At 44.6% G+C, this 12,917-nt stretch overlaps 1 protein-coding gene across 2 annotated transcripts in view; it reads left to right on the top strand.

Annotated features, from left to right (window-relative positions):
• Window positions 1–4,642, top strand: part of wbp4 (WW domain binding protein 4) — a 50,198-nt gene extending 45,556 nt beyond the window's left edge. For both annotated transcript variants that reach the window (XM_080204130.1, XM_080204129.1), the window contains exon 10: window positions 3,917–4,642. In XM_080204130.1, the coding sequence (XP_080060256.1) occupies window positions 3,917–4,118 (202 nt within the window). In that variant the 3' untranslated portion in view covers window positions 4,119–4,642. The remainder of the gene's footprint in view (window positions 1–3,916) is intronic.
• Window positions 4,643–12,917: the final 8,275 nt, after the last annotated feature.

Raw genomic sequence — 12,917 nt, 5'->3', positions numbered from 1 at the left:
TCTCATGTTTGCTAGTGTCGTGGTTATGGGACTGAACTCAAAACCTTGAGGTTGTGAATTCAAATTCCACCATGGTAAATTTGGAATTGAATTCAGTAAATCTGGTAATTTGTGGACCGTCTGGGTGTAGGTGTTCTATGTCTATGGTTCTGGGTGGTATTCTTTCTTCCATGCCTATTGTAACTTATAAAAAAATATTTATTAAGTACAGGATATGCACTTTTCTGCATATTATCTTATCAGTGCACATAACAAAATTGTTTCTGCACATAGCTAGAAAAATATTAGAGAGAACATTGATCAAAATGGAAAAAAGTTCGAGAGAACATAGATCAAAATGAACAAGTCGTGATCATTCCATCTGGGAGAACAATGGATGGCATTCCTTGAGATTTACAATGTACAGGACACTGCTAATACATTATTGTCTCCGTGCTTCTTGTTACTGTGGATGTGCTTCCAAAAAATTGCCATCTTCTGAAGGGGAGTTGACCTGTTACCTTAAACAAGGATGCAATTGTAGCCAAAAAAACTCCACTTGACATTGGAGTCAATGTCAACTAAACTTGTAGCATATTGGGATCCTGGAAACTCAACGTGCCATTGTCATACTCAGCTCCTGTGGCTTTTGCCAAGCATCTAAAGACCTTTGTGGCTGTAGAGCACATCATAATGTCAGAAATGTGTGCACAGGAGATTGGGGAAGGAGAATAGGGGAAAAGTGTGATCATGTCACATTACAGCAGGATAAAGTTCCTTTAGGTGCATGAGTGAATTCATCACAGATGGCAAATGGTTGTGATTTGGATAATGTTTTTCAGGAAAACCAGGAAGTGAAAATTATAAGGATAAAATTGTCATATTAGATTATTAGAGTAGTTGTGTAGGGATTAGCCATGGGTCAATTCGAAGAATCGTACCCATTCAGGAGCACACTCACCTCTTGTGGGTCTGGGTGCTCTGGTTTCCTGCCACAGTCCAAAGATGTGCAGATTATGTGGATTGACCATGCTAAATTGCCCCTTAGTGTCCAAAGATCTGTTGGTTAGATGGATTAATCATGGTCAATGTGTGGGGTTACAGGGATAGGGTGAGGTAGAGGGTTAAGATGCTTTGTCAGTGTTGGTGCAGACTTGTTGGACCAAATGACCTCCTTCTTCATTGTTAGGGATTTAATAATTCTAAATTGGCTCACACTTTTCCTACATTACGCAGTTGCTACATTTCAAAAGTATTTAATTGAACATAAGAAATAGGAGCAGGAGTAGGCCATCTAGCCCTTCGAGCCTGCCCCACCATTCAACAAGATCATGGCTGATCTGAACTGGGTCAGTTCCACTTTCCCGCTTTCTCCCCATAACCCTTAATTCACTTGTCTATCAGAAATCTGTCTATCAGAAATCTATCTACCCGTGACTTAAATATATTCAGCGAGGTAGCTTCCACCACTTCAATGGGCAGAGAATTCCAGAGATTCACCACCCTTTGAGTGAAGAAGTTCCTCCTCAACTCTGATCTAAACTGCTCCCCACCCCTTATTTTGAGGCTGTGCCCTCTAGTTCTGCTATCCTTTCTAAGTGGGAAGAATCTCTCTACCTCTACCCCTTCATTATCTTGTAAGTCTCTATTAGATCCTTCCTCAGCCTTCTAAACTCCAACGAGTACAGACCCAGTCTATTCAATCTCTCTTCATAGGCTAACTCCCTCATCTCTGGTATCAGCCTGGTGAACCTCCTCTGCATTCCCTCCAAGGCCTATATATCCTTTCGCAAATGCGATGACCAAAACTGCACACAGTATTCCAGTTGCGGCCTCACAAGTGCCCTGTACGGTTGCAGCAAGCCCTCCCTGCTTTTATATTCTATCCCCCTCGCTATAAAGGCCAACATTCCATTTGCTTTCTTGATCACCTGCTGCACCTGCAGACTGGGTTTTTGTGATTCATGCACAAGGACCCCCAGGTCCCTCCGCACAGTAGCATGCTGCAGTTTTTCGCCCTTTAAATAATAATTCCTCCTACTATTATTTCTACCAAAGTGAATAACCTCACATTTGCTAACGTTACACTCCATCTGCCAGGTCCTCTCCCACTCACAGCCTATCCAGATCTCTCTGCAGACTTCCCACACCTTCCACTCAATTCGCTTTTCCACTCGTCTTCATGTCATCTGCAAATTTTGTTACCCTACACTCAGCCCCCTCCTCCAGATCGTCTATGTACATGGTAAACAGTTGAGGCCCCAGCACCGATCCCTGCGGCACTCCACTAGTCACCAACTGCCAACCACAATAGCACCCATTGATTCCAACTCTCTGCTTCCTGTTAGACAACCAACCCTCAATCCACGTTAACACCTTACCCCCAACTCCACGCACGCTAACCTTCTGCAGCAACCTTTTGTGTGGCACCTTATCAAATGCCTTCTGGAAATCTAAAAACACCACATCCGCTGGTTCCCCTCTGTCTACCGCACTAGTCACATCCTCATAGAAATCCAATAAATTCATTAAACACGACTTTCCCTTTACGAATCTGTGCTGCGTCTGCTTGATCAAAGCAGATTGGCTGTAAAGTACTTTGGAATATCCTAAGAATGTGAAAAGTTTACATGAATTTTAATTGGTTGGATTGATTAGAAGCTTTGTTAAATTCTGACTGCCGTGTGACCAAAGAGGTGGATAAGGGTAAGGCAGTTGACGTGGTGTATATGGATTTTAGCAAAGCGTTTGATAAGGTTCCCCATGGTAGGCTACTGCAGAAAATGCAGATGCATGGGATTGAAGGTGATTTAGCAGTTTGGATCAGGAATTGGCTAGCTGATAGAAGACAGAGGGTGGTGTTTGGGAAATATTCAACCTGGAGTTCAAAGTGGTGTACCTCACGGATCTGTTTTGGGGGCCACTGCTGTTTGTCATTTTTATAAATGACCTAGATGAGGGTGTAGAAGGATGGGTTAGTAAACTTGCTGATGACACCCAAGTGGGAGGAGTTGTAGACAGTGAGGATGGATGTTACAGTTTGCAGAGGGACATAGATAAGCTGCAGAGCTAGGCTGAGAGGTGGCAAATGGAGTTTAATGCGGAAAAGTGTGAGGTGATTCACTTTGGTAAGCGTAACAGGAGAATAGAATATAGGGCTAATGGAAGGAATCCTGGTAGTATCGATGAGCAGAGAGATCTCGGTGTACATGTGCATAGATCCCTGAAAGTTGGCACCCAGGTTGATAAAGTTGTTAAGAAGGCGTACGGTGTGTTAGCTTTAATTGGTAGAGGGATTGAATTTCGGAGCCGTGAGGTCATGTTGCAACTGTACAAAACTCAGGTGCGGCTGCACTTGGAGTATTGCGTACAGTTCTGCTCGCCACATTATAAGAAGGATGTGGAGGCATTGGAAAGGGTGCAGAGGAGGTTTACCAGGATGTTGCCTGGTATGATGAGAAGGCCTTATGAAGAAAGGCTGAGGGACTTGAGGTTATTTTTGTTAAAGAGAAGGTTAAGAGGTGACCTAATTGAGGCGTATAAGATGATCAGAGGGTTAGATAGGGTGGATAGTGAGAGCCTTTTTCCTGGGATGGTGATGGCTAACACGAGGGGACATAGCTTTAAATTAAGGGGTGGTAATTATAGGACAGATGTCAGAGGTAGGTTCTTTACTCAGAGGGTAGTAAGGGTGTGGAATGCCCTGCCTGCAGCAGTTGTGGACTCGCCAACTTTAAGGGCATTCAAATGGTCAGTGGATAGGCATATGGATAACATTGGAATAGTTTAGGTTAGAGGGCCATTAGATTGGTTCCACTGGTCAGCGCAACATCAAGTGCCGAAGGGCCTATACTGCGCTGTAATGTTCTGTGCCTGCAGTATTAATGTTAAATGTGCATTGGTCTGCTTATCTGAACTTTTGCTTTTTTTTCCCCAGAGAGCAGATCGACTTGCAGTTACCGACAGTTGATTGCCCAGCAACAGCAGTGATTGACGTAAAGCACGAGCTTAAAGTCAAATTTAAACAAAAAGAAATTACTTCCCTGAGGGATGATGCAGGCGGAGAGACAGTATTTAAAAAAAGGAAGCTTGAAAATGGCAAATCCAGAAACCTACGGCAGAAAGGGAATGATAACTGAATGTCATCAAAATGCAGTTCAAAAATATGTTCAGTGTTAGTGTTCTTGATTGCTGTAGTAAATAAATTTGTCTAGATTTTCAACTCATGAAGGCCTTGTTTGTGTAAAATACTGCATTTTTTTAAAAAAGTGTTTTTTTTTAAATGTATGGTTTAGAATTAACAAAGCTCGCAAGTTGAGTAAGAGTGCAAAATCTTGCAAAACATAGTATTTCTGTGACCATTTTTATTAGACTCATTTAGATTTGTGACTGGTTTGACAGCAGCATTTACTGCACCTATCTTGGTCATTCTTTTGTTAAAGCGTTAAGTTTTTTTTTGTTGTACTAAATATAAGAAAATAATGTATGCTCTGACAGCCTATATTTATGCATTAAATGGAGCTCTGTGGAGTGTATTCTGGATTTAATGATTCTTTGACCATCAGTACATCTTTGCATAAAGGAAAGCTGTTTAAAGCATTTTTGCACATTAACTTGTGTATGCAAAGATAATGCTGTTAAAAAAATAAAATTATGAAATGTGCCCACTGAGATTTTATTGAGTGCTTACATGTTGGAGTATCATCAGATCCTTCAGACTTGCTTTACTGCACCATTAGTTAAAATCCAAGTCCAGCTGTTGGAATATTGTAGTGAAAGAGCAGCTAAAAAGACTTTGCCATCCAGTAGTTCTGAGAGGGGGCTTCCTGACAGCTGGAGACATGTTGATGGCAGTTCTATAGCCCACATTGCTATTGGTTTAACTGAAGGAGGAATAGCCTTGGGCATGAATATTGAAAAATATGGAGATGGGGGAATAAGAATGGAATCAGCATTGTGATATGATTATACTGAATTGTAGTTCATCTCTATTTGTGCCTCAGCTTATCTGATGACACCTTCATCCACGCATTTGTTACTGCTAAGAGTTGATGATTGCTATGCTCTCCTGACTGGTCTATTTGCACCCCCTTTAAATATGAACTCATCTAAAACTCTGCTGCCTGTTGCTTAATTTGCACCTAGTCCTATTTATCCATCATACCTATGTTCACTAAGTTATATTAGCTCTGGCTCAACTCTGTATAGTGAAATTCCCATTCTTATTTTTCAATCCCTCCCATTGTTTTTACCCTCTGTCTTGTAATCTTTTCCAGCTTTATAACCCTATAAAATACCAGAGCTCCTCCAGTTCTGCCCTATTACATGTCACCAGTTTTGATTGTTCCACCAATGTTAACTGTGCTTCCAGAATTCTCTCCCTGTCTCTTCAATCTAAACTACTTCTGATCAAAATTATCATTCTGTCCTAATATCTCTGTGGCTCAGTGTCAAATTTTGTTAACATCCTGTAGGGCACTTTGGAACTTTTAATTATTATAGATATAACAATGGCTTGCATTTACATGATGCCAGTTAACATAGAGAAATGTCCTTTAGTGTGCTTTACAGATGCATGGTAAAAAGGAATCTCCCAAGCCAAAAGGAGATTTTGGCACAACTGTGCCAGCAATGCACTTAAACAGCCGAAAAATGAAAATTGAGAGATTGGGAAATCACTCTAAAGATTAAATGACCTTAAAACAAAACATTAAGCATGGCAATATAAAATTAGGATTTACTGTATATAGTACAAATCTATTTTTCACAACTTCTCATTGAGTCTGTATAATATTTACTTTGGGGCCATTGTTTCCTTGAAGTATGAATGGAAAGTTGATTGGAGAGTGCGTGTATAGTTGGATGTTGGGTAGTAAGTAGTGCGTGGGAGGAAGTAAGTAGTGGGAAGTGAGTTCAACTGTGTAAGTAGCAAGGAAAGCAATGGCTATGACAACTGGTGCAACTCTAAGCCCTCTGATCTTGTCACAGTAATTTATGCTCCTCTTCCCCCTCTGATTTCTATTTTTGTCTGCATATACTGTTCCAGTGAAGCTCAATGTAAGCTCCATCTTGCTACTAGGAGTGAGCATTGACTTCAGCATTCAACCACAATTTCACTTTCAACTCTGCTTTAATTCTAAAGGCAGTAAGAAGTCTCACAACACCAGGTTAAAGTCCAACAGCTTTATTTGGTAGCAAACACCACTAGCTTTTGGAATTTTGTCCCTTCATCAGGTGAGTAGGGAGTTCTGATCACAAACAGCATATAAAGGCCTACCAAATAAACCTGTTGAACTTTAACCTGCTGTTGTGAGGCTTCTTACTGTGTTTACTCCAATCCAACACCAGCATCTCCACATCATTAAGTCTAAAGGGTCAGAATTAACAACCCAAGAAAAGATAGTCTTCACAGAAATTGCTGCAAAAAGCCTGCAAAATTAATAAAAATAAAATGAATTAAAGTAATTTTTGAGTCAATACTCCTGAGAATTAGAAATTATTGGGAAAAAATAAGAACTACTGTACAGGTAAATTGGTGCAAGATTGCTGACATGGTTGCCATATTCTCAAAGTTTAATTGCTCCATAAACAAACAGCCAGGTTTAGCATTTCTGTCCAGCAACAGTGGGTGAATGGTGAAAATGGAACCAGTTTTTACCTACATCCCAACCAGCAAGAGCCATCTAAAATGGTGGCAGATCTGGCACTACAGTGGGTTAGAGCCTCAAGAGGAGGTGGAAGAAGTCCATGAGTGCTGGTCACATTGCTTTCCTTGTCCCATCTTCACATTGAGGTTGGCAAGCTAACTCACAAGTGTGTCACAGCAAGTATCTTGTAGCCAAATTTGGGAGGTGGTGTAGTGGTAATGTCACAGACTAGAAATCTAGAGGCCCAGGCTAAAGATCTGGGGACATGGGTTCAAGCAATGACATTGGAATTTTAAAACTAGTCTCTGTAATGGTGACTATGAAATCATTGTTGTAAATCTAATTTGCTAATATTCTTCAGAGAAAAATCTGCTGTCCTCACCTGGGTTGGCCCATATGTGACTCTATACCTACCACATTGTGGTTGATTTTTAAATACGCTCTAAGATGGCCTGGCTGGCTGCTCAGCTATATCAAACCACTGAAGTTTAAAATCAAAGGATGAAATCAAACAGGACACCTGGATCATCCCAGGTATCAGAAATGACAATGGTAGTCTCAGCCCTGTTGACCCAGTAAAGTCCTCCTTTTGAACATTTGGGGGCTTATGCCAAAAATGGGAAAGCTGTTCCATAGTCTGAGTATTTGACATACTCATACTCAGATTCATACTTTACAGATAACATCCTAGACACCACTATCACCATCCTCGGTTATGTCTGTCAGAAATAGTGGTATAGTGATAAACAGGAGAGAGTTGTCCTGGAAGTGCTTAACATGTACTCTGGACCCCGTGAAGCAACTGGTTTAAACAGTGCCAAAGAAACCTCCTGCTGATTACCACATACCACTCAATTCAGTTGATGAATCAGTGCCTCTCCATATTATCACTACTTAGGAAGAAGCACTGAGGATGGCAAGGGCACAATGTACTTTGCATAGGGTACTTCAATGTCCATCACCAAGAGTGAACGTAAGAACATAAGAAATAGGAGCAGGAGTAGGCCATCTAGCCCTTCGAGCCTGCCCCGCCATTCAATAAGATCATGGCTGATCTGAAGTGGCTCAGTTCCACTTTCCCGCCTTCTCCCCATAACCCTTAATCCCCTTGCCTACCAAAAACCTATCAACCCGCGTCTTAAATATATTTAGCGAGGCAGCCTCCACCACTTCAACGGGCAGAGAATTCCAGAGATTCACCACCCTTTGAGTGAAGAAGTTCCTCCTCAACTCCGTTCTAAACTGCTCCCCCCTTATCTTGAGGCTGTGCCCTCTAGTCCTACTGTCCTTTCTTAGCGGGAAGAACCTCTCCACCTCTACCCTATCCATCCCATTCAACATCTTGTACGTCTCAATGAGATCTCCCCTCATCCTTCTAAACTCTAACGAGTACAAGCCTAGTTTATTCAGCCTCTCCTCATAGCTCAACCCCCTCAACTCCAGTATCAGCCTAGTAAACCTCCTTTGCACTCCCTCCAAGGGCAAAATATCCTTGCGCAAGTGTGGCGACCAAAACTGCACACAGTACTCCAGCTGCGGCCTCACCAGTGCCCTGTACAGTTGCAGCAAGACCTCCCTACTTTTATATTCAATCCCCCTCGCTATGAAGGCCAGCATCCCATTAGCCTTCCTGACCACCTGCTGCACCTGCAGGCTGGGTTTTTGCGACTCACGCACAAGGACTCCCACGTCCCTCTGCACCATAGCATGCTGCAGCTTTTCGCCATGTAAGTAGGAGTCCTTCCTACCATTATTCCTACCAAAGTGGACAACCTCACACTTGCCAACATCAAATTCCATTTGCCAGTTCCTGGCCCATTCGCTCAGCCAATCTAGATCCCTCTGCAGACTTTCCACACCCTCCGCACAATTTGCCGTTCCACCAATCTTGGTGTCATCAGCAAACTTCGACACCTTACACTTGGTTCCCTTCTCCAGATCATCTATATAAATGGTAAATAGCTGAGGCCCCAGCACCGATCCCTGGGGCACCCCACTAGTCACCAACCGCCAATCCGAATAGCACCCACTCTCTGCCTCCTATTTGACAGCCAATCCCCTATCCACGCTAACACCTTACCCCCAACTCCACGCCCCCTAACCTTCTATAACAACCTCTTGTGCGGCACCTTATCAAACGCCTTCTGAAAATCAAGAAACACCACATCCACCGGTTCCCCTCTATCCACTGCACTAGACACATCCTCATAGAATTCCAATAAATTCGTCAGACACGACTTCCCCTTAATGAAACCGTGCTGCATCTGCTCTATCAAACAATTCTCCTCAAGATGCCTCACTATTTTCTCCTTAATTACGGATTCAAGCATTTTACCTACAACAGACGTTAAACTAACTGGCCTATAATTCCCTGCCTTTTGCCTACTACCCTTTTTAAACAATGGCGTAACATTAGCCGTTTTCCAATCTTCCGGCACTTCCCTGGAGTCCAGCGAGGTTTGGAAAATAATCCTCAAGGCATCCACTATCACCTCCGCCATTTCTTTCAGAACCCTTGGATGCATTCCATCCGGTCCTGGGGACTTGTCCACCATCAGTCCCTCTAGTCTGTCGAGCACTGCCTCTCTAGTAACAATAAGGTCATTCAGGTCCTCCACTCCTACCATCTTTCCATCGTTAACACCTGGCAAATTATTCACATCCTCCTCCGTGAAGACCGAAGCAAAAAAGTTATTCAAGACCTCAGCCACTTCCTCATCCCCCACCACTAAATCCCCCCTCTCATCCTCTAAGGGTCCAACATTCACCCTAGCTAGCCTCCTTTTTATATATTTATAAAAAGTGCTCAGTAATGCCACCACAGACCGAGCTGGCTGGGTCCTAAAGAACATTGTGTTAGGCTGGGACAGGAGTAGGTGGCAAGGAACCCAATAAAATGGAAAAAGCTACTTTGCCTTATCCTCACCAAGTGATGGTATTGCTAAGAGTGACCACTGCACAATCCATGGTGTCCTTGATTATGCTGGCTGTTTCTCCAAGGCAGTGGGACTTCTAGATGGAGTCAATGGATGACAGGATGGTCCACAACCGATGGACAGTGACAAGTGACAACCATGTGTATCATCTACAAGATGCACTTGCAGGATTTCACCAAGGCATCTTAGGCAGCATCTTCCAAGCCTACAATCTCTACCATTGGATAAGGGTAGCACACACATGGGAACATCACTATCTGGAGGTTCCTCTCCAAGGTACTCACCATCCTGACTTAGAACTATATCTTCAGTTCTTCACAGCTGTTGGAATTCCCTCCCTAACAGTACTGCGCTTGTACTTATATCACATGGACTACAGCAGTTCAAGGGCAATTAGGGATTCGCCTAGCCAGCGAAGCCCAAATCCCTTGAACGAATAAAAGAAATTGACTCCCATACTCAGAATTTTCCTGCCATATGGATTGAATGGGAAGGCAGAGGACTGGCTTGATCTTCATATGCCTGACTGCTGAGATAATGTCAAACTGAGTAAAGGATTAGACCCAAATTCAGTTTACTTTTGAGGCAGTGCTGACAATTACCAATTGATTTAGACTGTATACACTAGGGATTATTCTATACTATGGGTTATACATCATCTATCAAAACGTAGTTCTCATCAAATTCATTTAGCTACATTCTGTATGATTTAAGAATAATAGACAAAATTTGCAGCGTTAACATTCAGAATATACATCCAGACTATGGATTTATGTAACAGTTGCATATTTATGACAATGAAACTACACAGTATCTATTACACAGCACCTAAATTATGATTAGGGCATAATTTGTTTGTCAAGAAATGTTGGATCATGATTATGCTATTGATGGTAATTGTTGCAGCAACAGTTCTGCTCTCAACACAGGTGGCGCTCATTCAGCCTGAAATGCTTTTACTAGCCAGGCAGTTACGGTTGATTCGATTTTGTTGCATCCCCATTTTCCAAAATTGATCTTGGAATGATGCACCTCATCGCTGGAGATTGGCCGAAAAACAAGAGAATTGTTGTTGTTGTTGATTGTTATAAAGGCAATGTGTGTACACATGAAATCGAAGCAGTCAATAAGACTATGAATGATTTTCTACTTTAACTCAGAGGATGTTTCCTTTAGTAGGAAAAACTAGAACCAGAGTGCACAACCTTAGGCTAAAGGGACAATCCTTTAAAACAGAGGAGGAATTTCTTCAGCCAGCATGTGGTGAATCTGTGGTGCTCTTTGTCGCAGAAGGCTGTGGAGGCCAGGTCATTGAGTGTCTTTAAGACAGAGATAGATATGTTCTTGATTAATAAGGGAATAAGGGAATCAGGGGTTATGGGGAAAAGGCAGGAGAATGGGGATGAGAAAAATATCAGCCATGATTGAATGGCAGAACAGACTCAATGGGCTGAATGGCCTAATTCTACTACAATGTCTAAGGTCTTTGGCGGGTGGAAGAGGAGGAGACTGGCTGGAAAACTATTGGTTAATGGGTAAGTCTAGAGGTGACAAAGACATGGCTACAACTTAACTGTGCCTTCAGCTGCCAAGACCTTATGCTTTGAAATTCGCTCTCAAAAATTCTTCACTCCTCTATCCAGTGTCCTCATTTAAGATGCTCCCTCTTTGACTGAGCTTTTAGTCTGTTAATATCTCCTTATGTAGCTCGGTGTTACACATTGCTTGACAATGCTCTTCCTACAAGTGATCCGTAATAATCATGAACAGGGTATGATGGACCAAATGGCCTCCTTCTGTCATGTGATGATCAGAGCTGCACTATATTGCTGAAGATGATGTGGAAATGCCAGCGTTGGACTGGGGTGGGCACAGTAACCTGGTGTTGTGAGACTTCTTACTGTCTCAGTAGGGGCAGGGAACTTCCTCCAGCTCAAAGGGTGAGTGCACACCGCTTATCCTTCTCGCCTCAACAATTCATCCTCCCTCCTCAAATCAACTCCCATCTCCTCACTTTCTCTCGTCCCTTCTCATCCACCAACCCCCTTCACTTATTCCTCCATACACCCCTCCTTCCCCAAACCTCTCTTTCACTCACCCCCTTTCTCCCCAACTCAGCCCCTCCTCCTCCTCCTCCCCATCCCTTCCCCTCAGCCCCTCCTCCTCCCCACCTCCTCCCCTCAGCCTCACCTCCTCCCCACCACTTCCCCTCAGCCCCTCCTCCCTCCACCCCTGATCCCCACATCTCCCAGTCCACCCCTCCCCCTCCATTTCCTCTCCCTTTGACCCTCTCCCACCATCCCTGATCCTCCACACGTCCCAACCCTCCCCTTCCCCCCACTCCCTCTCCCACACCTCCCCGCTCCTTTTCCCCCACCTCCCTCACCCCACCACCACTTTCCACCCACCCCTCCCCCACCCCTTTCCCAGCTCCCTTGCCCCTACTCTCTCTCCCTCCTTTCCCCCACCCCCTCTGCTCCCTCCCTACCCCCACCCCACCCCTCTCCTCCCCCCCCAATCCTTCTCCTCTCCCTGCAACCCCTCCCCCACCCCTTCCTCACTCCACCCCCTCTTCTTCCTCCCACCCTCCCTCTCCCCCTCCCCCCACGCCTCTCCTCTCCTGTCCTATCTCTCCAGCTCTCTCTCCCCTCACCACCCTCCCCCCACGCCTCTCCTCTCTCCCTCCCCTGTCTCTCCATCTCTCCCTCCCCTCACCACCCACCCCTCTCATCTCCCTCCATTCATCTCTTCTACCCCCCCCTCTGCCCCCACCCCGCAACAGCTTTGGTCAGCACCAGAACGCTTCACTTCTTTAATAGGAGTTTTTATATCTCGTAGCATTGTTGAGATTGGAACCATGCATTCTTCAACATCCTATTTGTACGTGCATGTGTGCTTTGTTCTCCAAACAAATCCTGCACCTCACCTGGTGGTCACTGTTCAGAGATGTGTCCTCCTCACACCTCCTCTCTCTCCCCCCCCCTCCCCCAAGCCTCGCCTCTCTCTCCCCCCAAGCCTCTCCTCTCTCCCCTCACCTCCTCCTCTCCCCCAGCCCACTCTTCTGGCCCCTCACAGCCCCCACATCTCTCCCCCTTCCCCACCCCTCCCACTCATCATCCATCTCCCCTGCTACCGCTACCCCTCTCAAACCCCCATCTCTCTCCCCTCCTACCCCCTCCACCTCCACCCATCTCCCCTCCTACCCCCACACTTCTTCCCCCACCCTCTCTCCTCCGACCCCCCACCCCTCTCCCCAATCCATCTTCCCTCTTACACCCAGTCCCCTCTTGTACTCCTCCACCTCTCTCTCTCCTCCTACCCCCACTCCTACACTCACACCCCTCCTACATCCCCA

Source organism: Carcharhinus amblyrhynchos, chromosome 15 (genome assembly GCF_965287045.1).
Source record: "Carcharhinus amblyrhynchos chromosome 15, sCarAmb.v2.hapA, whole genome shotgun sequence".
Taxonomy (NCBI): Eukaryota; Metazoa; Chordata; class Chondrichthyes; order Carcharhiniformes; family Carcharhinidae; genus Carcharhinus; species Carcharhinus amblyrhynchos.
Note: the sequence above shows the minus strand (reverse complement) of the source record. Positions and strands in the feature narration are given on the sequence as shown.